The 27,825-nt window shown below is 41.3% G+C and overlaps 1 protein-coding gene across 1 annotated transcript in view; it reads right to left on the bottom strand.

Moving 5' to 3' along the window:
* The window catches only part of FBXO28 (F-box protein 28), a 121,951-nt gene extending 101,381 nt beyond the window's left edge, over nt 1–20,570 (bottom strand). The window contains exon 1 of the mRNA XM_069233829.1: nt 20,341–20,570. Coding sequence (XP_069089930.1) covers nt 20,341–20,538 — 198 coding nt within the window. The 5' untranslated portion in view covers nt 20,539–20,570. The remainder of the gene's footprint in view (nt 1–20,340) is intronic.
* Nucleotides 20,571–27,825: the final 7,255 nt, after the last annotated feature.

The following is a 27,825-nucleotide window of genomic DNA, read 5'->3' on the forward strand; positions in this document are numbered from 1 at the left end:
GGAAAGCCTGCGGTGGCAGCAATCTTTCCAAAATAAAGCTGAATGGTACTGGAGGGATTCAGGAGACCCTACAAACACACTTGTTGACGTAGTGAACAGGAACTTGTTGGTGCCACAATCCCAGTGCAAAGGATGAAGATGTGCAAAGGATGAAAAGCACGCGCGAGGCCCAAGCAATAGCTCCAACGGGTAAGATGATGGGAAATGTTGGAGTACTTGGACTGCTGGTGTCACAACAGTCTAGGAACCAACAGTTGTGAAAGACAAATCAGTGCATGGTGACCAGGCCATCGCAGGGGCAAGCCTGCAGAAACGAGGTAAATATCAGAATCCAAGGATTAAGAGGGTCTATGGTTGTACTCAGAAGGAGTGAAACACTTAGTTTATCCAAAAAAATGATTTACCATTCTCATTTTGTCTTTTAACATTTTTTCGAAATATTATTAGTAAAAACAGGAGAGCTCTATTCATTGTTGAGGAACACACCTATACCAGAGAAAGAGTGCTCTAAGGAAGAGACATTTTCCTCAGCATCTAATCGTTCTCTTACTTAAAGATTTTCAAAGTAGACAAGAAAGCAGTTCACAAGGGATGCTCTGATTGATAGAGAAAGCTGATCCATTTGTCAGTCCTTTCAGACATCTGAATCTAAATAGCACTACTTATGGACAGGCTGCCACCTTGCCACAATACACAGCTTTGCAAAATGTTGACCAGAAGTGCCACAGTATCCTGCTAATGTGCCAACTCTGTACAGGCTTTGGCCAAATCTTGCAAATATACAATTGCTGCCTCTACCAGGCGCGATTGTACACCATAACCCATTGCTGAGTCACCAGACAAAAAGTAGCAACCCTTGCTGAGTCACCAGACAAAAGTAGCAATTAATAACTGGAACAGAGTGTGTTCTGCTCAAAATCCAAATTAGGGTTGCGACTCGTAAACAAACTTTTGGCACACAAGGATGTAAACTTAAGTGACCATATCCAAGAGTTTTCTCAGTATGCCAAGCTCCCAGAGGCAAACTCGTAATGATGTACCAACATCCAGAAGAAGATAAACATCTCTTAAACAGTAATGAATGCGACAGTTACCAGTGGTAACCATGTTCCTGACTTACAAAAGAAACACGTTTCTGAATAAGGAAACCTCACCCAAGTATTTGTGGCATGCTTCATCATTAACAATCTTACTCCATCTTGGTAACATAATGCTACTAGGACGGACCCAACCTCTTCTTGAGGGAGTTCTTTATTAGAAGCTACTTGATAGGACAAACAATCCAGGATGATAAAATTACCTTAAGGTAAACACACAGAACGTCTTTTTATTAAAGGTACTCTGGCTAAGATTACATATCAATTCCTTTACATTTTAATGAGTGCTTATGACTCCTACATCTGTGGAAGTGTCGTCAAGTTTCAGCCTTTTATAATGGCCAAGCAGGTCGAAGACTTTCATGAAGGCTAATGTAGATCCTATCTAAGTACATATGCTCATTCACAAATATTACATCTGAAGGAACAATGTAGGTTAATCCAAGGTCTTGAGCTAATGTTCAAGATATTTTAGGACACTGAACGTAGAGATACACCTCTTGTGAGGCTGTACAAACAGAGAAACTTCCAAATTGGGAAGACTGAATACTGCAAATCAGCACGGAAAATATTAGGGAATATCAAGTCCTCAATTGTAACACGGAGGAAACCCTCTATAATCAAACACTTATTTGGGATAGAAACTATAACGAATCTGTACTGTATCAGATGTTTACAGATATGTTTGCATATCTTACCGTTATCATTCATGCCCTACCACATATGCTAAATCATTGGGGCAGTGGGAAGGGTACAGCGGCGGCTCCTCTGCAATGGCGAAGGAGCGTCGCCCCACTGGCTAAGAGCCAGTTCGTGCAGGGAGGAGTGGGGCTGGGCCATGGGATGGGTGAGGAGGAGTGGAGTGGAGTGCACTTAAGTGCGCATGTCAGTTTGGCCGACCGTCTTAGACCGGCCAAACTGACATGCGCACTTAGGTTTCTCCAACCCAGCTGCGTTGCACAGTCGGGTTGAAGAAACAGCATAGATTCAAATGGACTGAGCAGCAGACCAAGCCCCTATGACCAATCCTGGTGTTGCTCTCATGCTACATATAGCATGAGAGCAACACCAAGTTTGTGTGGGGGAGCCTGTGCTTGTGTCCCAGGGACTGCTGGGGCACCATCAGGAAAGAGGCACGAGGCAGCCGGCGGCAGGACAGGTACGTTTTTATCATTATCCCCCTAACCCCCTTGAGATTTGTGGCAGCTGCCACTAGAAAGTATCAATTATATGAATTTTATACAGCAGGGTACAGACATTCATCCCTGTTGTATATGTCCCCAGGGAACTGGGATAGGATGTGGCATCAGAGGTGCAGACTCAAACTGGGGAACCATGTTTGAGTCTCAGCTGCGATTCTGGGCAAATCAATTAATCTCACAATACCTAAAAAAAATGAATGTGTCCTTTTGTAGAGTAACTGGTGCTCATATTGGGCACTCCAATATTTTTGGGTCAAGTTTGTGCTATATAAGAAATTGGTGATAAAACAAGTATGTTTTAGCCGCAGGTTAGAGAAATATACATCCTTCATCACAGGAGACAGTTGGGTAGGTATCATGCTTACAATGCTGCCAAGTATCCTCATTCACACTTCTGTGAACACTTACTTACACATCACTTGTTTCAAAGTTACGTTAGGCAGGTCTGAGCCTTATAATCATATCAATCTTGATTACCATTATGTTAACCCGAATACCAGGCCTGCGTGATATTCTCATGTATACTCATCCCTCACACAACTTACTCCATGAAGAGGTTGTGTCCTCATATGGTGTCTAGTTGGCCCATCGTTGGCCAAGGAGAATGCTTACATTGTGATCTTAAAAGAGAAAAAAATATAATTGCAAGATTCCCTAAAGGGCAAGATTAATATGTTCTGCTCATCATCAGATTATAAAGTATAATCTCTGCAGCAACTAGGAGGAAAGCAGACATGAAATGATGGACCTTGTATAATGGAAACATATTAAAGAGAAGTTCAATCAGAGGGAGAGAATCTTTGCTCTGCCCTCACTTAAACTAGATGTCGCCTAAGCAACACCTGAGGTCCAGCTATTATGTAATGAAAAGCTTCATAAAATGAAACCTCAGTGACAGTAGCACTCCTCCTATTCCTAATGCTGTCAAATAGCAATAAGCAGCTCAGTTCAATTGAGAACAGGGAAATCGATCCTTCAGTCCACTCAGATTTTTCCCCAAACAGTAGATCCAGCGTTGTTCGCACCTAAGTAGAGCTGCGTTCATATCTATCTGATGTGGAGGTAATTTCTCTAGAATTTACCAATGGAGATAATTCTCAGTATGTTTTTTTTTTTTTTTTTTTTTTTTAGAAGAGTTTAGTAAGCTTTGCATTAATGTTCATGCATCTAAGTGTACTGCAATGCTCACTGAGGCATGTTTTTATCTTCCTGGAAGCCTGGCCGATGTATTTTAGCTTACTGGGGTATAGGATGACATATGATGTTGCTAGAATTACTAAGTTGCCACTTAATGCCCGTAGTGTAATTAGACGTACATCCCTTTCAGTGATCTTTTTGGTGAGGTGGCAAATAGGTTTCATAGCGTTCTTTCTGCAGTTTCAATTCTTGGATTTGTATCCACATGTGAATATGGCATACTCATTATTTTTCTGAATGGGAATATAGGCTTGTCCAAAATAGGATTTTCTGAAGTTAGTATTGTCCAGTTTATATACACATTTTTAAATTTTACATTACTGGAGTACAGGCTATTCGTGGTCGTAGAGGTCAGTTTATCTGCTGGGCTTCTGACAAAAGTATGTAAAGGTTTTTCACATCTTATTGTAAGCCAGTTTCTTGGCTTCAGTAACAATCCTTTCTCTGTAATTTTTTCTCTGGGAGTTTGGAAGTAAATTTGTTGGCAGGTTTTTCTTTTATCTGTGAAGTTCCATCTCAACCTAAAAAAATATCCAAATGGTAATTTCTCCTCCAGGAATCTCAGATGGAAGCTGTCCTATCTTAGTAAATCATTTCAATATGTATGTTTGCGAAATACCTTAGTTTTCCGGCAATCGCCGCTTGAAAAAATTCTCAAATCCACATCTCATACCGAAACAGATGAAAGGAGCTGCCGACAGCTGCAGATCGGATTACTGCATGTCTGATCTGTTCCAGTCATCAAAACCAGGGTGACTCATAGCCACTTAAACCTCCTTACCTTGGGGTTCTATATTGCCTGCGGAAAATGGTAAATATATCTCCTGTACAAATTATCAAGAAAGTATAGCCATGTGACCTCAGTCTGAGCTTCTTTGATCCTGCCACAAAATGCTCTAGTCAACGTATCCGTGGCTTTGTTAAGAGTGGACCTCTTAGAAGCTAGAAAATCTTTTTATTGGCTCCAAGTAGCCAAGCAAATATAATTTAAGACTGCCTGAGGGAATTTTTTTAATTAGTTCAACCCTATGCATATATCTGCCGAAGATGGAAACTAGATCGGTCAACTGCGCCTGGTTCCAGATAATTATCATTCTTCAAGCTACAATTTGTGGAAAGTTTCCACAACCCTTCTTTATCCTCACTCAACTGCTGGCAGTGAATGAAGGTGCTCTAGCGGTGGAGTACTGATTAAGGTCTGCGACAGGAGACCAGAAAGCAGTAGAGTGCCCAGACACCCGTTTCATTTGTACCTTTACAATAACTACTAGTTTGTAATACAGGTTTACAAAAACAAGAACTAGAACTTTATGTTACATGTTCTTTAAGAGGCACACATGGAAAGCAAACTCGGAGCACTACAGGTTTGCTCCAATAATACATTTTGACACTAGTAGGAACCTCCCTCAAAAGATGCACAAGAAATATAATCACATGGGGAAAAAAAACTGAATTACTTATGCAGAATATAATCATAAAACAAACTTTATGGAGTCACCAGCCATTCTCACACTTTGGAAGGGAATACTTCCTGAAAACATACCAGCATCTTTAAGTAACGAGAGGAAACTGCACATACAGAAGCTCTTCTGTGCCAAATGAAGCCTACAACCAGAAAAGGAATTGGTGTGTGCCACAAACACACCCACACACCACAAAGGACTCCATATTTTTCAAGACAGAAATAGTTTAGCAAGTGGTTAGATCCATATGTAAAGAGGCATGGAAGCTTTCAAAGTCTGAAACCCTGATGTCATTGTTTGCATCCAAACGTCACTCTTTCTTTGAGTATCAAAGGAATAAACAATACGAACTAACACCAAGAATCTGTAAACTATACTGGGGGTTTAAGTAATCACGAATTCGATAGGAAAGTTCAAGACCATGGGTAAATGTCGAAGCGGAGTACATGGCTGCCTTTACCCTGCTGTTCAACGGACAAGGGCACAACATCCAATGGGTCAAATGTTAGCCACAAGGGTCCAAACAGAAGGAACATCCATCTTTTAATTGATGGTTATTAAGACACTGGTGCTAGTACGTTCAAACTCAATTACAAAAGCCAGCACTAAAGTTTGGCAACTAAAACAAGCACTCTTTGGGTGGTGGTCCTGAAGACCAGGTAAAGACGAGAACTGTTTTTACTGTAGAAATCAGGAAGCATAGGTTGTTGTAACGTGTGCTGGTGCTTGCATTTTGAACCACCAGAATAAAGACCGCACCTACACCATATTGCAGTGCACTTCAAAGAGTTTCAGGCTTTTGTTGGGTCAAGGTGGCTCTGAGAAAACCAGCGACTGGGAATAACTTCCATACTAATATTTTGGTCAAACCAGTAAGGTTGTTCCACATATCTTTAAAAGAGGCAATTAGGACTTGGACAAAAGGTGAGCTATGCCCTAAGGAGAGAGATTCCAGATTGTTTTCTGTGTAGAGATTGGTCAGCAGAGTGGTGCAACCTCTGGGGATGTTTTATTAAGTCAAAGGAAACGGACCTAAATTTGGAAGAAGATTTTCAGTGAAAAGTGATGTTTACATTGTCTGTGTTAGATCAAATTAAGACAAAAGCTTGAATCTGTGTCGGACTACTAACGTTGCCTAGGAATTCTATTTAAGTAACTTACTTTCCGATGAACAACAGATTTAAACTACTGAATAATTACTTAACAGAAGAACAAGCAAATAATTATGCCAAGTAATGATTCTAGCAGACAAGTTAAGCACATTGCAAAGATATTTTTGGTAAAAATTGATGTTTGTTTAATACCCTATAAATTGTATTCACACGCTATTCGTATCCGATAGAGCAGTGGTTCCCAGCCTGTGGTCTGGAGACCCCAGGGGGTCCTTAAAGCCTCCTCAGGGGGTCCCTGACTGCTTAGAAAATTAAATTATACTAACTGATTAGTTCCTCTGCTTAGCATAATGACTCTGTGTGGGGTCCCCGTATTCCAATAATGATAAAGTGGGGGGCCACAGAGGTCAAAAGGTTGAGAACCACTGTAATAAAGTGTACTGTAAAGAAAACAAGTTGGTGCCTTGTAAAACAGTTACAAGCATGGCCACTGGAAATATGCGATTTTGCAGCCGCTGCGTTTTCGGCATTATTATAGATTTGTCTCATTTGCCACATAGTCCACTATCCGCCCCATAATCTGCAGATTTTAACAAAAAAATGTTTAGCTCAGACAGACCAAAGTTACCAAAACATGTGGCAATATGTGCTGATGAGCAGTGGAAGGCCCCTGGTAAAGGTTGACTGGTAATTTTATTGTTGCTCATTACCATGTCTGAGTGTCAGACTTGTATTAATGAGGTAAAACATTTGCCCAGATAGTGTTAATATGTGTAAAAGTCTCAAAATAATGAGATCCCAAATTGTGCTGCATTATACCACATAATTTATATTTTTGTGTTGCGTAAGTTATCAAACACTGCCACATAATTTGGTTCTACCCTACCATATACAGGGCTCGAAAAATCTAATTGACCACTGGCTATGGCAAGTCTTATTTGCTCAGGCTGAGCTATTTTTAGGACTTGTTTGCCTCTTTTGAGAGTTGACAAAGAACAGACTTTGCTCAGTTGATAAGTGGAGGGTCAATAAAAGATGCCTTTAAATCTTGTTCTTATGTCACATTTTCTCTGTGTTCACATACAGAGGTCAAAAGTCAGCTTGTCTTAGAATTACATTTTCCTTCTGACTTCAGAGTTCTAGGACTTTGTAAGATGAACTGTGTGACCTGCTGTAAAAAGGAAATAGGGCGTCAGGTTTTTCCTAACACAGAACATTTAATGGGCTAAGTCAACTGCGCAAATATTTAACAATATATTTCAGTAGTTGTGAAAGCCCATTTTTTTATTTTTCTTTGTGATTAAAAAAATATTTTAATAGAATGAAAACAAATCAGAATAATTTACTTGTTGATGTGCAAAGGATATGTTTTCTGAAATCCAATTTTCACAGATTATTAATACACAATATAGTTTTACCAGTAAAGTTGCAAGTTAGTGGAAAGGTTTTTGGACATTTCTTGGAAATGTACTGTGTGTAGATGACAATATGCAACCACATCATAGTTTACTAATATAGCTATTAAAAGTGAGTGTTTAAACAAACTGATAAACACTCCTGCCCTGATGGCAAGGCCGTTAGTAAACTAAAATAAGTCATGGGTCATTTGTCCCCTATATGTGGGCTAGATTGTTGTGATACATGCAGCAAACTTTAGTCTATTTAATCAAGCAAAAGAGGTTTTTGTACTGCAGAAATGCTGAGCTCACATATTTGAAAGTGCAGTCATATGTGAGAATGAAAATGAAAAAAAGGCGACTCTCTAAACTATTTGCCTAGGATCACATAATTTGAGACCCGTTTACGGGTCAAGAACATTACAGTTAGGACGAGTAGATTATTTAAGTTACTCGAAATGCAGGTCTAGTAAAATTTTTATGATTTTTCAAGGCCTGATATAATGGCAGTGGCACTAATTATAGGTACTGAGTAACATTTAAACTTTGCAACTAGCTGTGACTAATTTATGAATCAAAGGGTAACTAGCTCGCCGATCATCTTGTTCTATCTCTACTTCCCTGAAGTATCCACCCCTGCACCCTTCTCATTTGGACACACAAACTCAGGTGATAAAAATATAGGGTCTACGCTGCCAAAAGGTAGGCTTACAGAGATACTGCTCCTGAGAACTTGTATTCTGACACTACTTTAACAGAGCACCCTTCTCTTGAAAGTTTAAGGTAAACTTTAACTCTACGCTTACTACACATTTTTCAACAGACTGGGTACACGAGTCCTGCTTTTCCTCCTTCATACTCGGGTGGAAGCCTTGCTGCTCCAAGACAGATTTGAAATTTCACTTTGAGTATCATGAATACATGCTTGTAATGTGCACTCGTCTGAATGCCAAGTCTCAACCCTTGATACACTTATACAGAAGGAAGATATGGGGATAGGAAGAAGTATACAGTTATGTTCACATGGATCAAGAAATGCAGGCATTGGTAGTTGTGGTATCAACTATGGGGTATAGTACCTATTTGAGGAAAGTCAAAGCTGGTGTGCCATAAAAACCTCTATTCATAGGCTATTCACTCAGGATCACAGGCACACTAGCACCACAAGAAGAATAAAGTCTCAGCCAATGGTTCAAAACCCTAAAGAAACCCCCTTCAATTTGGTCACGGTTAATAGTGATGCAGAAGGCACCTGAAATCTAGCCAAAATACAATTAACAGTAAAAAAGAAATCAGGAGTTGAGCTGGCTTAAACTGAACCCCCTCAAGATGTTGTTGAGGTTATGACTAAATCTTGATTCAGCATTACTGAAAGGTAAACCTGTGGTGCAAGAGGCTTGATAGATTTAAGCAAGCCAAGAAAAGGGTTGGTAAATGATTACCACAACTCTCCGTACCCAGTCTCATAAACAACACTGTTCTTAGCTATGACAAACACCCGAAAACCTAAGAAACACAACATGCCCAAAGGGTCATATTCACATACACCAGAAAATGAATCTTACTCGCTAAGCTAAGGCGTTACCTTTGGCTTCACTTAGTAGTACTACAAATGCTACAGGGCTATGACTTCAGGTAACAGAGTTTTGAGGCATGTTCCCCTGGGAATGGATCTGACAGAGTCTGCAGTTACTCACAATTTCAATACAACCCACATAATTCCACTCCACACCACATACATCTACTACACTCTAAACCAAAACACATAGGTAAAAGACATTATCAATTACAACGCCAATAGCCCTAACTCTCCCAAAAGACCTATTGCATTGCAAATGCTTGTTTGTGTTTCGCGCATCCTTTCATTTATCTTGTCAGCAGTGGACACCAGTATTGTATCATGACTTTCTACTTTATTGTACCTCTGAGTGTTCCTACATTGTGCTGGGTGACCAAGGCCATCAAGGGGACCCCCTTTTTCCCTTGCTAGCCGAATAAGAGCACAGCGGACCTCAACTACATCCCTAGGTCTAGATGAGACGGGCTGCATCTTTGTGTACACATCGCTATTATTATTATAATTCAGTTCTTTAAGCCAGTCACTGACTCGTGGTGTCACCAGGACCATCTCATTGTCACCCTGAGCTTGGCCAACAACAGCATCATTGGTGTTAATGTGCAGCATGTTTTAGAGATGTCCATTACATGGCAAAATAGGCCCATGAGAGTGTTCAGTTTTATGCCTCTCTCAATCATAGTGGAGGTCAGTAAATAGTTTCCCAGTACGATGCAGCCACTGGACAGAACCATGCCAGATGAATAAAGTTTGCTTCAGCTGAGCCACATTGCGAAGGTGCAGCATGAGTGTGCAGGCCCCCTTTCTTAAGACTCACTGGCATGCAATATACTCTGTGAAGAAATTTATAGTGGATTGCTCTGTCTGCCATTGTAGGAAATGTCCGGTGTCTGCAAATATCCTGATATTAAGGTATTTGTCTCATGTATGTAGTATCTTTCTCTCCTTTGGTAGAGGCATTTGCAAGATCATCATATGACGGAGCCATTCTTTCCTTTCACAGCTACAGGGTCAGGAGACACCAGTTTTCATTACCACATAACTGCAGCAGCCTGTGGCTTCAACATCTATCCGCACTTCTATGTCAACTCTTGACTATCTTCACTTTACACCTTAGAGCTCCCCTTTACGGGCCAAAGGTTTTCTCTACATTTTGCTAAGCAGCAGCAGAGGCAGTGAATCAAATAATTTCTTGCCACTCCCCTTTCACTGCCCTTTAGTTTGTCAGATACTGAATCTCTGGTGTCAAAATATTTCCTTGGTTAAGTCCATTCTCCTCACAGACAGCTCACACTATACCAAAACCTCGAACTTCACCAACTCCTACAACTTCATTACAGCCTAGAGAAAAGGCTGATAAAGAGTTACAAAACGCCGATGAAGGAAGAGGAAATCCATTTAATTATGTGTTTCTGAAATACAAAATATATGGAAAATGCCTGTCCCTTCAGGAATCCTTTCCACAGCAAGACAGAACCTGCCATCCAACATGCCACATAGAGCCTGCCTGCAGACAGGCACCTCCCAATTCTGCTAATCCCAGAGTATTTGATGATAATTTAAAAATAAGTAAGGATGAACTTCTCATTGCAGCTGGTACCAGCTCCCTCAATGTGGTTATTCAAGATCCATCACCTGTACTTCCAGTCTGCAGTTTTGAACAAGGAATCTAAGTGTCCTAAACTCTGAATGGGTCATGCTTACATTACTGCAGTGAGGGCCAAATCCCAATCCTGGATGAGAATGCCAGTTATCCGGCTTTTAACAAAACGAAAGGATATTTGTTCATGGTTCACATTTATCATATGTGCGCGTTTCGTATACACAACATCTCTCAACTATGCCTGAATGTTCTATAGTGCGGGACGATCAAACAAAGCCTAGCTGTATTAGTGTACCATCATTACATCAAGATGATAAAGAGAAGGGTATTGTTTAAACTTTTTATCCTAATACTTCCTCCGACCATTAAGTCTATTTGAAATGCTTGCAATTAGAGCTCCATATACCATTCTCTCAGCTTTCTATGCCCTTCAAGTTCAGTTGTGACAAATAAAAAACACATTAGAATCCAAGCAGGATTTCAGATCTTATCACATAAAGTATTAAATAGTCTTTTTAAAGAACAGTCATTCCCCTTGCTTCAGCATAGGACTCTACCAAATTATAAGGCCAGATGCCTCGATGAGAATGCCTGTCATTTTTCTTGGGACCTACTGCCAAATCTACCTGTATCAGCAACACTATTTTAAAGCGTAGGTAGTATTCGACATAATACAGAAGCTGCTATTTGTAAGAGTCAATGCACTGGCTCATAGGAATTGAAAACGGACAAGTTTTTACATTTGCTTGTTATTTTACAATGTATAAAACACACGTCAATAGTCTGAACCAGTTCTCTCTCTAGGTAATCTCTCTCACCCACCTACTGAAATGCAAGCTCTCATTCAGAGCACGGCACAACCAATGCAAATCATGCAAATCATGCAATGTATTGGGGCAGTCTGGCCTGAAATAAGGTGTGTGTCTGTACCTTTCAGATACCAGCAATGATGTAAAGTGATTGCACAACATTTACTGCATTTCATTAGAATACTGATTTGCACATCATCTGTCAAAGAATTAAGACTCTTAGGCAACATTGGTAAAACTTGGAGGAAGGCAAGCCATTTTTAAGTTCCATCCAATGGACTGAGAAAATATATATACTACTTTCTTGTTTAACTGCTGTTTTCGGACAGGAACTGTCCTTGGGTTGTTGGGAGATGGTCAGAGTAAACCTACACAGAACACTATTTTCTAAAAATGCATTTAGCGCCTTTAGAACGATGGTCATAGGAAAGGAAAGATGTTTTTGAACGTCAGAGGACTTCATGCACAGCTCTTCATCGTTGGTCCAGGCACAATAATTGGCATACATACATCAGAAAGTTACTAAAAGAAAAAACAACACATATTCGTATGCTTTGCAGATTTATTTTGCAATTTACCAGGGAGGGTCCAGCCAGTTATTTATACTCCACTCTAGTGTAGCTTTCCAGTTAAAAAATGCCAGAAGCAGGGAGAGTGACAGCGCGTCATTGATTGTTCCGGAATGCTGTGTTAAATATTTTGATTAGAATATAATGTCCGCACTCAAACTCCTTGGTTTGTAGCATTGTACAAGTGATATGGTAATAAAGATAGCTGACTATGAGGTAACAATTGTAATGGCTGCTAGTACTGCAGCAACCTATTAGGTTGTTTTTGGCCAAAGAGAGTCATATCAAGTTCCGGAGACCTGACTAAAAAGCTGACTCTTGAACTAAGAATTGAATTAGGGATACTGAGCGTGGAAAAAACTGTTATTATGGTGATAACCGCATTATGCATTAAGTTATGCATAAGGTCTAAATCAGTGGTTCCCAACCTGTGGGCCGGGGACCCCTGGGGGTCCGTGAAGCCTTCTCAGGGGGTCCGCGGGTGCTTAAAGATTTTAATAATATTAGGTCCTAGGTATCAGTAATGACTCCTTGGGGGTCCACAGAAGTCAAAAGGTTGGGAATCACTGGTCTAAATTATGTTTTGAGGGCATTTTTGCCTTCTAAAGCCCCATCAGAGAACTATGGTTCACATGTTTATAGGGAGAATTACTTAAGACGTAAAATCTGAAGCGTCAGAGATTCTAATATAGTTGGGATCACAGATGAACTGCCATGCAGCAAGAGAAGAACTTCAGAAACATATTTAATGCTACTTCTACAATACCATCTAGCTTAAGATGGTATTAAATAACTGTGTTAAATAACAATGGAAATAAAGGATCTATGAGCAGAATTTACTATCTTATTGCTTTATTCAAGCATAAGATACCAGAATTTACTATCTTATTGCTTTATTCAAGCATAAGATACCAGACCAACAGGAAAGTTTCACAATTGTTTTCACCCATTATGCATGTGCTTGATCACCCTGCATCCATAACAAACGAGAATCTGCAAAACTGAAACTTGAACAATACGCTCCTGACTGGCCTGGGAGATGGGGTAGATCAGATTGGGACACTGTCTGCTGATGGGCAAATACCAGAACTGCAGGGGCTGGAAAGCAGCATTCTTCCCCAACTCCTCTCAGCAATGTTATACAATGCCTCTGAGCATGCATTGAACACAGGATAAGTAGGATTCATTATACACTTGCAACTGAAGAGGCTAATTTGGTCGGGGCCTCTTTCATATGATTTATTGTTTGTGCATGAAATTTGAATATGTACCGCATTCACTCTGGGTAATCCTACACTGCTGATGAACAACATATCTTGAAACACTGAAGTAGCATAGTAAATTGACCTCAATAACTGAAGAGAGAATACATTCTAAATGCTTTGACACCACACACTGCAACGTTTGTGTTCATCCACAATGAAAGAGCAGATGAAGGGTACAAACAGGCCACTGTGTGATCTACTGGTTATGCATAGCACATTATAAAACTCCTAAATAGATACAAAAAGCGATTTCAATTGTGATTTTGACCAATTGAAACTTTGGAAATGCTTATAGCTGTAAGGACGCTTGAAATGTGATAATGACAACGTTTGCGGACAACATAATCGTAAAAGTGTGCCAAACACTGTATGAACATTTTTGTGTCACAGTTATAAGAACACAGGAGCATGATTGATAAAGTAATATTAACTCTCCAAATAAGGTAAAATGTTTTTTCTCGTTACGTATCTAACTCATGTTTTTCTTTGCACCCAAGTTTACAGAGTTTTGAAACACTCTGGAAAAAAAAAAAACACACACACTCCCAACATATTGCAATATGTTCTTCTACATAACCTTAAAAATAAAATATTACAAACACCGTCAATAATGTCTACAATAGCCATTGATAAATGTGTCTGATGATATGAGAAATTAAATCACAGCCTGCCTTAAAATGTGAGAGAACACAAAACCTGTTAATATGTGTACTGTGCAAATATTTGCATATACATTCCAATAACAAGCGTTCAGTCATTTTGTGTTTGAACTCGATAATGTATTGATCTGATAAATGTATTGTTTACGTCTTAGAACAACTTTTAGTACCCAGAAAAGGCATTGGGATACCAAAACACACTATTCAAATGAATCCTTAGGAATCAGTCTTACTTACACTTTACACCGATGTTCCTATAGGAATACAGGCTCGTTACTGTGCTTATTTTACCAACTCTAAATTGTTTCATGGTTTTACTGGGATTTAGCAAGTTAACAATTATGTACTTCGGCTTAGGCATGGTAATGCCCGAAAAAATGAATGCTTAAGGCCATGAGGACATTCTTAAACAAGTAACAATTTACTTTAGACCTCGAGGGAAGCAAGATAGAAAGATAGCCTATGATGACTGTGATGGTGAGCAATACACTTAGAAAAAACACTGGGAGGCCAGGGAAATTTGCTGAAACTGAAACTCTGACTGTTCAGGGACTAATTCAATTCTGATTTAGAGCTTCATGGATGGGTTATTTCGTCACGAACATGATGGATATCCTGTCTGCTGCATTACGATTCCCATAGAATATCATGGGATTGTAATAAAGCAGACGGGATATCCGTCATGTTTGTGACAGCGTAACCTCATCTGCCAAACTTTAAATTAGGCCTTGAAGCTGTGACTGTTCAAGGACTAATTAAATTCTGACTTAGAGCTTGGTGGATGGGTTACTCTGCCACAAATGTGACGGATATCCTGTCTGCTGCATTACGATTCCAATAGAATATAATGGGACTGTAATACGGCAGACGGGATATCCGTCACATTTGTGACAGAGTAACCTCATCTGCCAAACTCTAAATCAGGCCCCAGGTTATTCTGGGATATCACACCAAGAACAGATCAGATGGCCAACAGACATTCCCACTGATGCGGCCTAGTCTATATATGGAAACACCACTGATTTACTTCACAACATCGGCCTTGAGTCGATACAAGTGCCATAAGCCTAATGCATACATAAATCCTAAATCAGTTTACTCAGGTAAACTGTATACAACTAAAATGATTTGATCAGCAACGAAATCGACCAGAGAAAGGTTTTGTAGAACTTTATACTTCATTTAACTTGCTACTACTGTATTTAATTATGTGGCACGTTATGCCCCTGAAGACATCAGGTTTCTGGGCGCCCTTTGGAGTGCATGGTTAAAAAAAGTGCTGGCTGTAGTTTATTCTGTATGGGAGATGTTGGGTAACGTCTGGAAACGTGCTATAAAAACTTATGAGGTGTTCATCTGCGCAGTATGAAGTGTTGCGGAGAGAGTAAGAACAGACACAGCCATGCTAGTGATACATACAGTCTTTAGTCCAGGCTACATCCTAGAGTTAAAGTTACACACCGATGTGGATTAAAGGATTCCAAAATTGATATTTTATGCAGTTCTATTCACATGTTACAGATGCCCAATCCCTGAGAACTGTTAAATGGTCAAAGAGAAGTTACGGGGTCCAGGAACGAAAAAAAAAGCCTAACTGCTAGAAAAATAGGGAATCAAATGCATATTAGCATATAGGAGGTAACCAAAGAGCAGAAGAAGCTCAACCACTGACAGAATGGTTAATTAAAGAGAGACTAATATACCAGGTACACCTGGGAACAAAGGAAGGCCAAATCAACCAGACAATACTGTATGAAGTGCATCCAGGAAAAGACGCTGAAACCCCTGCAGGTAAGGTCAATCACCCACAGAATGTTATACTATCTACACCAAGAGTGGGAAAATGGGCAGCAATTGAAGAACAACCCAAAGCATAGGGACAAAGGAGTCTATTCAGGGTCAACAGTAGCTGCTCATATGTATCATAAAATATTCAGCTGGGTTATATGGGTGGCGCAGTTCACCCATTAGAGGAGACAGCCCTAACCATCAGTGATGCCGGCACTAAGGAGGACAAAGAGGAAGGGTGTAGTTGATAATTCAGTGGAATGAAAGCATTTATATTACTATGAGAGTGGAGGAGGGATGCCAGTTAGGAGGGTTGAAAGAAACATGGCAGGTTTTTTCCCCTGCCCACCAGACTATCTGGAGCTAAAAGTGCCAACAAAGGAGGAAGAAAGAGGCCAAGGTCAGATGCTCCGACAGAAGAGTTTAGATATCCAGTGAAGGCTTAGGGTAGCTCTGCTAGCTGTGGCTGGGCACGTCTTGTCACTGAATAAGCTGCACAATCATACCACTCGGATTCAGTCAGGGGACAGATGGGGAGAAAAACCCAAACTAATACACAATTAAGTAGCTGCTGGGCACCAACAAACTTGAGGGCGAGGGTAATAATCCGTAAACGTGTCTTTAGGTCACTCGAATAAAACTGAGCTAAGGTACATTCTCTGCTACAGATGAGATATACCAAAAAGCAATGCAGTGGAAGAGTTTATGTGAAATTAAATACACAGAATGCCAAATGAGTAAATTAGGAGAGGGTGGGGTCTGTGGAGAAGATCAATACAGTTGGGTAGAAGTTATCTTTGGGTACAGCCATGCAGCTTGGGGAGGAACCCAAGTTGTGGTCTCAACCATCGGATGAACTATGTTGAACAATACAGTCTTTCCTGAGATGCCAGCAGACAGGTAGCTCGTAACCAAAGTGAGGCACAAGAAAATAAAGTGCACTGCCCACGATCAAGTAGTTTGATCAACTAGAAAAGCAACATGAGTATTCTTGCCTTATATTTATACCGCTGTCAATTTGAGAACTTAAAAAAAAGTTTTTTTTATTTGTGAACTTGGCACGCTAATTAGCTTTTCACCGAAAATATGGCCTGCGCCCTAACAGGTATTAAAAAGGAAGCAAGAGGGAAAAAAAGATTTCACTTCTGCACACACTTTAAAGGCAACATACTTTAAACAATTACTTAAATGAACAGTGTTGCTGTGCCAGGATTGAATTATTAAACATACAACTGAGCATATCTGTATTTCTGTAGGTTAAATGGTGCATAGCCCATCACAAGAATGAGCAAACTCCTCAAAGACTGCACCTGCCTAACTGGTTACTGAAATGCTTCATTAAAGGAAGTATACTGCAAGAGTACGCCATAGTACAACTGTGATAAATTCTTTAAAATGTTGAACAGCTAAAGGCATCATACAATTCAGCTCATTGGGGACTGAAACACCAACAGCACTTTACATCCGCTCTACAGACTATTTACTGGACCCCAATTAAAAAGGTTGTAATTAAAGGCTCTGGGAATAAGCCTTGAAAAATCATAAAATTAGGTTGTTAGGCCTGCAGGTCGAATTACTCCAATAATCTATTCGACCTTAATGCAATGCGCTTGACCCATAAACTGATCTCAAACTGTGTGATCCTAGGCAAATATTTTATTGCACTGAGTTGCCTTTATCGGCAATTATCACATTTGAAAGTACCTTCCAATATGTGAGTTCAGCATGTCTGCTGTGCATAAACTCTTGATTTAATAAATGAAACTTTTGCTCCATGTATAATATATAAATAAATGTAGCCCACACAAGGGTACACAAGCCCTGATTTGCCTTTTAGTTCACTAATATCATTGTCATCAAGGAGGGGGCAGGAATGTTTCTCAGGTCATGTTTGAAAACTCACTTTAAAAAAATATATTTCTAAAGCATAATGTGGTGGTGCACGGTCCTTTACAGGCAGCACAATTCCATTGAAATGGCCACAAACCTTTCCACTGATATGCAGTTTTACAGATACAACTAAATAACCTATAAACAATAATGTGTGGAACTCTGGTTTTAGCAACTAATTCTCATTTGCACATAATCAAGCAAAGTGTTTTGATTTTTTTTATCCTATTAAAATCTTTGTTTCCATCAACACTTCAAAATCTTTGAAAGGTGCTGTCCTAAGTACTGAAATATATTTTGAAATATTTGTACAGTCCATTTACAAGCTATTTAAATGTTGTTTTAGAAGAAAATGACATCCGATAGCCTTTCATTTTACACTGCCTGTACCCTCGCACAATTGTAAGGCAGCTCTTTTTACTTTTCTTTCTTTGACTGCAAAGTTAGAGGATTTTTTTAAACACAAGTCTCCAGGAGAAAATAAGCAATAATTTGTAAGAAGACATAAGCTGACATTTAACCTGTCTTTCAACACATATCAAATATGACATGGTAAAAACAAGATTAAAAGGCATCATTATCGCTCATTCCCTTTAAGAACACATGTTCTTTGTCAAGTGCTCTTTCGTCATACTGGACCAGTAGGCCCTAAAAATAAATCGATTTGATAAATTCTCACTAACCATAGCAAGTGGGGGAGTAGATCTCTTGAGGCCTGAGGTAGAGTCCACAAGATATTTCAGGGACGTTCCCCCTTGTTACGAGGCCCTCTGACAGCCTACATGATCTTACTCGCCATCTGTCTACCCGTCAAAAAAATATTCAGTTTCAGATCTCAGAATGTACAAGATTCTATCCACTGGAAGGACCCTCAACCTAGGATCTGAAAAGAAGTTTGCAAAGTTGAAGAGGTCTGAAGAGACACCTCTTGCACTTACAGGCAAAAGGTCTTGTGCTAGGCCCCGTGGCCCCACTCAAAGCCCGCTTCTACAAACAGCCAGTACACATTATGAACTTTAGATAAGCCTGACAAGCTTCCTGCTAGAGAGAGGATCGTGAGCCTCCTATCAAAACAGGGGTTTACAGTGAATTTCTAAACACCAAAGAAGTATTGAAAAGAATTTGTGTGTGGCATCCTAGCTCTGCTTGAACCAAGGTGGACTTTTCCAGGATCTACGGGACTGAAATGTGCTTGCCCACTTCGTTCCTCCCACAACACACTTTTAGACAAAGAGCAGGAGGCGGCACTTTACATATTCAACATATGAGAAATACAGCAGAGATATTAAATGAGTTCAAATGTTATCTCTTTTTGACCACCGTCAAAGATCTTGACCCTGTACAAAGCTAAATTAGAGTCCCCTTATTATCATGGCAATTTCAGGAGAAAACTTTCAAAGACATCAAATTGGATTCTTAGTTAAGCTCCCAACCACAAGATGCTGTAGAGCTTGTACCAAACATCTTAAATGCCTACTCAGACACCTTCTTTTTCTCTGACCATCTCCATGAAAACATCAGCCTGTGCCACTCTTAACTGATCTCCCTACCAGGAGTCATATCAGCCTTTTATTATTTGATCTTTCGAGTCAGCCTTTTCTTACAAATATTTTCCCTCTGCCCCTTAAACAAAAGTTTATATATTTGTTTTTGTAAAATTCAAGGCACTCCGAATGAAAACCTCAGATCGCTTAGAGAATCTTGCAAATGGAGGGAGAGCAGATTAACTTTCTGGTGATTCAAACACCAGTCATTTTATGAGCCAACGGTACAAGCCTAGCCTGGAAATAATGGGGCAATATTTCTAATATAAGGGCAGGGAACGATTCGCGATTGTGTTTGGGGCTAGGGTATATGGGAAGGAGTGATAAACTGTGCGTTTCTTGCCCCTGTCTAATTCCAAGATAACTATTTTTGCTGTCCCGTCTGGGGACATCGCCAACCGCCCTTTCATTGTCCCTGTAATGTAGGTCTAACCCTCTTACACTCTAGGAGGGAACTTCACGACCCGAAAGGTCCTATCCCGCTCTTCACCCGTTGTCTCGTAGACCACAATAATGAACAGATACCTCCCACTCTTATAACTTTGGAAAACGCAATCAACCACGTAAACCTCAATCCAGAGAATATAGTGAGGCTAAACCATCTCCCCTAGCTGTGTTTAAATCTGACCTCCCCGTATCTTCCCCTGCAGCATGCAACTCTGTCTCATCCCTGCTACTCTATCCTACTAACCTGACTCTCTCATTTTAACTTGTCTCGAGTCTAACTAGCGATTTACTATGTCATCAGATCGTCTTTTTGTCTCCCCCTATGAGGTTGTCTTCTATGTTTACCTCTCCCTGTGCATGCAGCCCTGTATTATGTGAGCATCATTCCTTGCGTCTTATATTTGTCTAGATCTCAATTCTGCCACGTCTGATTCCAGCCTTTCACTGCCCTGCCCTGTCTTATGTTCACCTCTGTTTGATCTTCCTTGAGTTTACATGTAAACGACTGCGATGTGAAACCTCAATCTGCTCTCCCCCGATCTTCCTCGCTCCAGCCCTTCTCTTTCCTATTTCCCAAGGGCCGCTGCCCACTCTGATCGCCACTTCCTTTCTCACTCTGTGCCCTGGTCAACACCAGTCAGCACGGATGCCCCTTCCCTCCCAACTGGTCCGTCTCCCCTCTGCCCTCCCACTGGCCCCTCCTCTGCGTGCCGGGGACTCACCAGACGCAGCTGGCTGATCTCGTCGTAGTTCATGAAGCTAAGGATGTTCTCAATGGCCACGATGGGCAGCCCCACTAGCGTATTGCTCTGGTGCACCTGCTCCATGGTGGCGTCCTGCGGAGACGGGCAGATCCTCTGCTGGAAGCCGGAGGCAGTTGTGGAGCCTACTTCTTCCATCCGCCCCTCCGTAGTCGCCATCTTGATTTTTTTTTTCTCCTGCAGAAAAAAGAGGAAGCCGTATTCTGACGTCACTTCCGCTGCCTTACAAGGATCGCTTTGGGCCGTCGCCATAGCAGCGAAGCTCAAGCCACTGGGTCCAAGGGGATGATAGTATTTTCTTCCACATATCAGTATTTTCATAACAAACCAAAGACAATAAAGTACGATTGAAGATAAACAGAGACCAAACAATCCTAACTTCTTGAAATCTGCTGGCTGGCAACAGCTAAAAGAAATATTTAGGGCAGTGGTGCTGGACGAATTTTCAGAGTGATATTGCAATCAGTTACATCAGTAACTGACTAAGTCACAGGGGTTGTGAAAAATCCAAGTGTCACACAAAGAACAAGTGTAACAAATGAGCATGCCAAGGGCCAGCTTTTGGCACAGGAGAGGTGGGCACAGGCACAGGGCACCAACCTTTAGAGGGGCTCACTGAGCTCTCTGCATTAGATCCTGCAAATAGCAGTCCCTCTACTGTAGCTCCAGTGATTGTGTTTAAAGTGTTGCTAATCTTTTTTAACATGCCAAAGTTAACATCATATAAGCCCTCACATCTGCCTTTGACCCCCTGCTGCCACACGCCAATACTACCTCTCCACCCCAACATACACCAGCCTGATGGAGCTAAGGGAGGGGTGATACAGGTGAAGTGGGGGAGGAAGGAGATGTTTGTGTTCAGAGGCAAATCAGTGATCTAACCAGCTAGGCACTGACCTGTGACAAGGACCCACTGCTGCTTCATTTTGTTTACCAAAAACTGAACATTTCTTTCTACCCAGGGCGCTATCCAAGCAAGGACCGCTCTGGCCACACCCATCCAGTGGTAAGGTGTAAGCCAAACGTGCATTTTGGAGCCCACACCCACAAATGTATTACTAAAACAAGGTTTGGTAGCACATTGTCATTTACAGACAGCTCTTTTTACATTGTAATGACCACCAACTTTACACAGATGATGGAGCATTTTCTTTTATGCTCTTAACTTGAGGTCAACAGCATGGATGTCTATTCACCAAAAAGCCAGGGGTAGTGGAAGTGGCATCACATGTTTTGACCCAAATGATATCACAAGAAGTGATGTCATATGCCTTTTGTCACCCCCTCCCAGCTGTGATCTGGCTAACGTTTATATTATATGTCATGTCGTTCTCACCTGTTGCTCACTCTTGTTCACCCTCCTGTCTCTCTTTGCTGTGTCTTTCTCACTGATCTCCTTATAATATAATACATTTTCCCTCTCTCTCCTAAATTCCTCACCTGTTCTTTCTCTTTTTCCTTACTCCCACCTATTCTACTCCCTTACCTGTCCTTTCTCACCGGTCTATGCCACAGTATTATCTACGTCTCTTGCATCACTCTTTGTCTCTTGATCTCTCACCCTTTTCTCTATAGTGTCCTCTTCCTTTCACTAGTTAGCCCTTTTTTTGGCATCAAAGCCTTGTCCCTTTCCCTCCTCTCTCTCTCCTTCTCTCCCCTGTATTTCTTTCTTTTTCCCCCACAAGCTCAGGTGCAATGGGGCACATGGAGATGGTTCATATCACAATAAATGATTCTTTTCCAAGTTAGCTACTGCCATCTGAGGTCAGGGGTCACAGGAGGCAAGGCAGGCGTTGCAGCTGCGACCCCTAAAAGACGTCCATATTTGACGGTTTCTTTTTCCTAGTGAAAGGATTAGCCAGGAAGTTAAGTAACAAATCAATCATCAGATTTACATGTGAACCAATTTGGCCACACAATGAAAACCCAAATCAGAAATAAAGTTAAATGGTTTTATTATAAATAAACACTCAGTTTAATATAAACAAATCTTCAGAATATATTACAGAGCTACAGAATAACCAGCTGCTATCCAAATCTCCTGAAGAAATTTAGACAAGTTAACATAAGGCAAACCAGAAGTTCAGTGATAACAATCCAAAAGACTAACAGCAAAATCTGGTTGTCTGAGAACAACCTCTTAAACGTGAGTGCAATTAAAAGCATATAGGTAAGTCAATCTAAAGTTGATGAATTTCAAGTCAAAAAGATTTGGTGAAAAGGAAGAATCTAAAAAGCATAAAGACAAAAATCAGAAGGGAAAAGTGAAAGGGAAGGTGTCAGCATTTCAGAAGATCGGTCAAGAGTCTTTTTAAATACAGTTAAGTATAAGCCTAAGTCACACTCAGCAAAGCATGGGGACAAAGGAAAAAGTTAGAGGTCTGTACCTTTCAAAGTCCAAGGACATCTGCTCTGCAATCATTCAGTATAAGTCCTAGTTAATACTGCAAAAATCCATCAGGTAACACCATCCATCGCACCATCATGTGCTCCATTGTATTCTCCTGTCCCACAGTGGAACTTGCAACATCAGCTCTCGATCCTACAGCGGTCCTAAGAACATAGTTGTGCTTGGCCCTCTTGACATCATTTGCAACATGTATGAATGAGGGACAGTCATCTTCTCTCTTGGTGTCTTCGTGTACTTTTCAAGGTTTTGTTCCCACACTCTTTATAAGTAAAACAATAGCACATCCATTTCCAAACTAACATTTCTTGTGAATGTGTCTACAATGAAATGACACATTAGGAAAAAATGAAAAATAGTTTCTCAGGTTAAAAGAAATTCAGGCCTAGTTATGTCAATGTTAAAGCAGCTTTCACGAATGCACATTTAGTTTCTCTTTATACTGTGCACATATTAGCTTCTACATTCATACAATGTTGATTATACTTTCTCATTTTAGACTTCATGTTATAGGTAATATAAACAAAATACAATTGTTAATACACGTACTTGAATATGCTGGAGAACTACATTTCTCAACATTAACCATAAACATTAGTGCAAACAGCACAAAACCTGTTATAGTTTCTAATACAAAATACATTCAAATAACATAGGGATTGTTATAAAATTACATTCAATGATTATATTTCATTTAAGAAGGTGAAAGCACTCTGAATACATTTCCTAATACTACAGTGAATGCTCTTCATTATTGAATTAGAGCACACCACTTTATATGAGTAAATTATTAAATCACACATTATATGAAGTATCATGGTTACATATAGGTCATGCTTGTGAGTTCAAGGGTTGCAACAAAAGCTACGCTACACCACAGAGGTGCACTTTTATTAATAAAACTATACAGCACACCAACGATAATGGGTGGAAAATGGGCTTCCACAAATATTTATTATGCTCATTATCAATTAAAGGGCCGTTATTTGTTTTAATTTTATTCAAAACATTGTGTCCATCATACTTCACAATTGCAAAGAAGTGTGCTTCATTTGTGCTTTCCGAATGACTGATACATTTTCAAATATTTGTTCAGTTAATTTAACATTTTAGTAGGTTTAGAAAAAAATGAAATTCTATAGCCTTTCCTTTCACTCTCCCTCTACTGCATCCTGTACCTCAGCAAGATTGTCAGATAGTTCACTTTACTGTATCCTCTAACTTTGGATTCACAGACAAAGACTGAAGAGTAATTTGGGAGAAGACATAGACTGACATTTCACCTCTGTCTTTGAACATACAGCAAATGTGACAAAATAAAAACAACATTTAAAGTCACTTTTATTGCTCATTCAACTTCTGAACTTCTCTATAGTTATTTTGGGATACTACAGCAACCCTGTAGCACTACTTCCAGTGTGGTGAATCCATTTTAGTTCCTCAGTGGAGAACAGAAGTCAGCTTTGCCTTTGACTTGCACGCCTAGTGACCTTTTACCTACTGTTTTATTCCATGTATTTTATTTCTTTCTTTCAGCTTTTATGATTGCTTACATATTATAAGAAATATTTAGATTTTCATTATCAGTGCCATTCTGAGAAGGCGTCACTATCAGTGATAGATGTAGGTATTGTCATCATGTCCCTTTCTCACTTATCTGTGATAGGAACATCATGTGCACTTGTTAGGGATGGTTTATGCAATTGCCAACACAAGTCTGCCACATTATCAGTCGTTTAGGAACATACCTGTGTAAGGGATCCTACATAATCTGTATAAAAACACGTCACACGGAGAAGGTCATTAGAGGGGTTCCTTCCAGATGCCAATATGCTGCACGTCACCCTTGCTGCAGAACTCAGCTTTTGTGTCACCACGTATTCTGACTTAGAGACCTCATTCCAAGGTAATGAGGGCTGGGGGGGGGGTGCTTCTCATGGACATGGTACTGGAAGATTAGGTTGGTCATACCTAGCTCTCATTAGGGTAGAGATTAGAGTTTCTTGGTTAGGAATTTTATATCTAATGTTATTGTAAGATGGTGGGGGTTTTCATATTCACAACTATCATCTTCACAATTCTGCTTTTATTACTGTTCATTAGCCTAATCATTTCAGCAAATGCATTGTATTTTAGATTGGAGTCTTTTGAATAAGTATTTTGAACATTCTCCTGCATCTCTGTAACCGGGCGCCTCCAGACGCCGGTTCCGGGTCGGAGCAAACGGCCGCCGGAGGATACCCCGGGGGCACCCGAGGGATTCCTGACGTGATGACGTCCCACGTCATCCGTCAGATAGAAGGAGGAGGGACGACCGACGGAGGAGGAGAGTCGCGCAACCCAGAGAGAGACGCCGACGTCAGGGAGAGCCGGAGAGACGAACGCCGTGGACCACCAAAAGAGAAGGAAAACCCCGCCGTAGAGAAGGAACAGCGGACAGAGAGCGGAAACCCTTGGGCGCCTCCCGCCCCTGTTGAGACGAAGTCGGGAGATCGCCTACAAGCCGGCCACGTCAGGTACGAGCGTACCGGGACTGGGACTGGGGTTCTGGGTGGTTGGCTGGGTTTAAAGGGGCTAAGTGGAGAGGGCTGAGGTCATGTAGGGAAGGGGATCCCATTTAAGTAGCACCACAGTTAACTGAAGGGTAACCCCACAAGGACCGTACCCAGACCAGTGGATAGAACTGTAAGGGGGTCACAAACAGGGCACAACAAAAGGAAGACACAAGAGAAACGTACCCCCCCCACATTCCTTCACCTCCACACAAAACCCCCCCCCTCTCACTCCTTACTAACCCCAATTAACCCTATATAGATAAATTTCCCCACTTACCTGTTCCTTTCTCCTTCTTTGTTTTGGGAAATCCTGGGGCCATGAGAGCCGGGTGAACAAGACCACTCCCTCCGGACCGGACCAGGCTGTCCCGGGAACATCAAGGAACCCTGAAAAGAAAAGGGATTTATATATTAGTTTGGACTTGGAATATAACACTTTGGCGGAAAAGCCAGTACTACAATCTCAACGAAGAAATAAATAAACGTACTACACCCTTAAGTGCCGCGTCTGTCCCCTTCTTCCAATATCCCCTCGACTCGGGATAAAGGACCCCGTCACAGTGGTGTCAGAAGTGGGATATTGGAATAGGTGACAGAGACTTCCCAACCATGGAGGAGAAGTGTACCATATCCGATATGATGCAACAGTTGGCCTCCGGACAAAGACACCTACAATTAGTGTGGGAAGAGCAACAAAAAGAGGCCAAATTGGAAAGAGAGGCACTACAAAATGCCCTTAAGAGTCAGGCCACCATAATGGCCAACAACCAGTTGGTTCATGAAACCGCCATTAAGAATCTCACAGATACCATCGCTGCTACTCGCGTACACCCGAATGTGCCCAGTTCAGTCTTACAACGATATCAAGAAGGTGAAGACCCCGATGCCTTTTTCACCAATTTTGAACGAGTTGCTACTTCCGCTACTTGGCCTCAGGAGCGATGGAGCCAATATATCGCCCCCTTATTGACGGGGACTCTTCAAGCCGCCTATCAAGCGGTAAACCCCGGTGGAATAACCCCCTATAAGGATATTAAAAAGAGCATCTTAGAACGGGTGGGTTTTGATTCTGAACATTATCGCATCCGGTTTAGAAAAGCGAAGTGGGGAAACAATGAAAATCCCCGGGCCCTATATTTTAGGATCAAAGATCTGGGTCTCAAATGGTTGGGTCCCATAGGGACAAATCGGGAAGACATTATTGAGATCGTGCTCTTAGAGCAATACTTGGATGCTCTGCCTCCGTCTACCCGCAATTGGATCAAACAACATCCAAACCCGGATACCAATACTACCATCGAGTTGGCCTGTGCCTTTCATCGCTCCCTTGAATTCAAAGTAACCCCCCCCCGATCAACACCTAGTCCCCTGCGTCTGGGTTCGGGAACATCCGCGACAGCGGGACGAAGAATCAATGAGGACATAGCGAAATCCCGGGGACTAGATAGGCCCTATATACAACAACCTCAGTGTTTTAGTTGCGGGGAATGGGGCCACATAGCTCGAGGTTGCCCCCTGAAGACAGAAAAACCAGAACCCATGGAAATAGGGGTCACAAGGGGAAGAGTCTTTTATACAGGGAGAAGAGACAACCCTTATAAAAAGAGACTGAGTATCAATGGGAAAAGCACAGTGGCCCTCATCGATTCAGGGTGCAGCCAATCTGTGGTCAGGGCCGGGTTGTTCAACGCACATTACTATTCGGAATTCACGGTATCAATCTGTTGCATCCATGGGGAAACCAGAGAATATCCCCTAATCTGGACAACCCTCACCTGGAGAGGAAAAGAAATACCCATAAGAGTGGGTTTAGTAGAGCAACTGGTTGAAGAAGCAATTATAGGAACTGACTTTTCGGAGTTCCCGCAACTCCTAGACAGCCTTAGACAGCTCGAAGAAACCAACAACTGGTGGAAGGACGCTCCTTTCTCCAATATGCCTCTATCACCTCCGAGGGTACGACCTAAACTCACCCGGAAGGAGAAAATAATAATTAAGAAAACCTATAACCAAGACCCCTCCAGCAGGACCAGGGTAATTACAAAGGTCCTCGCCCTCACTGCTCTTCCCAGCTCCCGGACTTCGCAAAGAGAAGACCCCAGTTTAATTCATGCATGGAAAAGTGCACGCCCACGGAACCCCCAGGATAAGGGTCCCTCGTTCACCATAGTTAAGGACCTATTATACCGAGTCACTTACAAAGACCAAGACGAAAAGAAACAGTTGATAGTTCCAGAACCTTATAGACAACAAGTTCTACACTTAGCACACAGCCAGCCCGGGGGTGGACACTATGGGAGGGAGAAAACAGAGGAGTATTTGTTGAGGAAGTTTTACTGGCCAGGGGTATTTTCCCAGATTAGGAAATTCTGTCAACAATGTCCAAAATGCCAATTGATTGACCCCGGCTCACGGAGAAAGGCCCCTTTACAACCCCTCCCCATCATTGATGTCCCCTTCTCCAGAATAGGGTTGGACCTCGTT

The sequence above is a fragment of the Pleurodeles waltl genome, chromosome 5 (genome assembly GCF_031143425.1).
Source record: "Pleurodeles waltl isolate 20211129_DDA chromosome 5, aPleWal1.hap1.20221129, whole genome shotgun sequence".
Lineage (NCBI taxonomy): Eukaryota > Metazoa > Chordata > Amphibia > Caudata > Salamandridae > Pleurodeles > Pleurodeles waltl.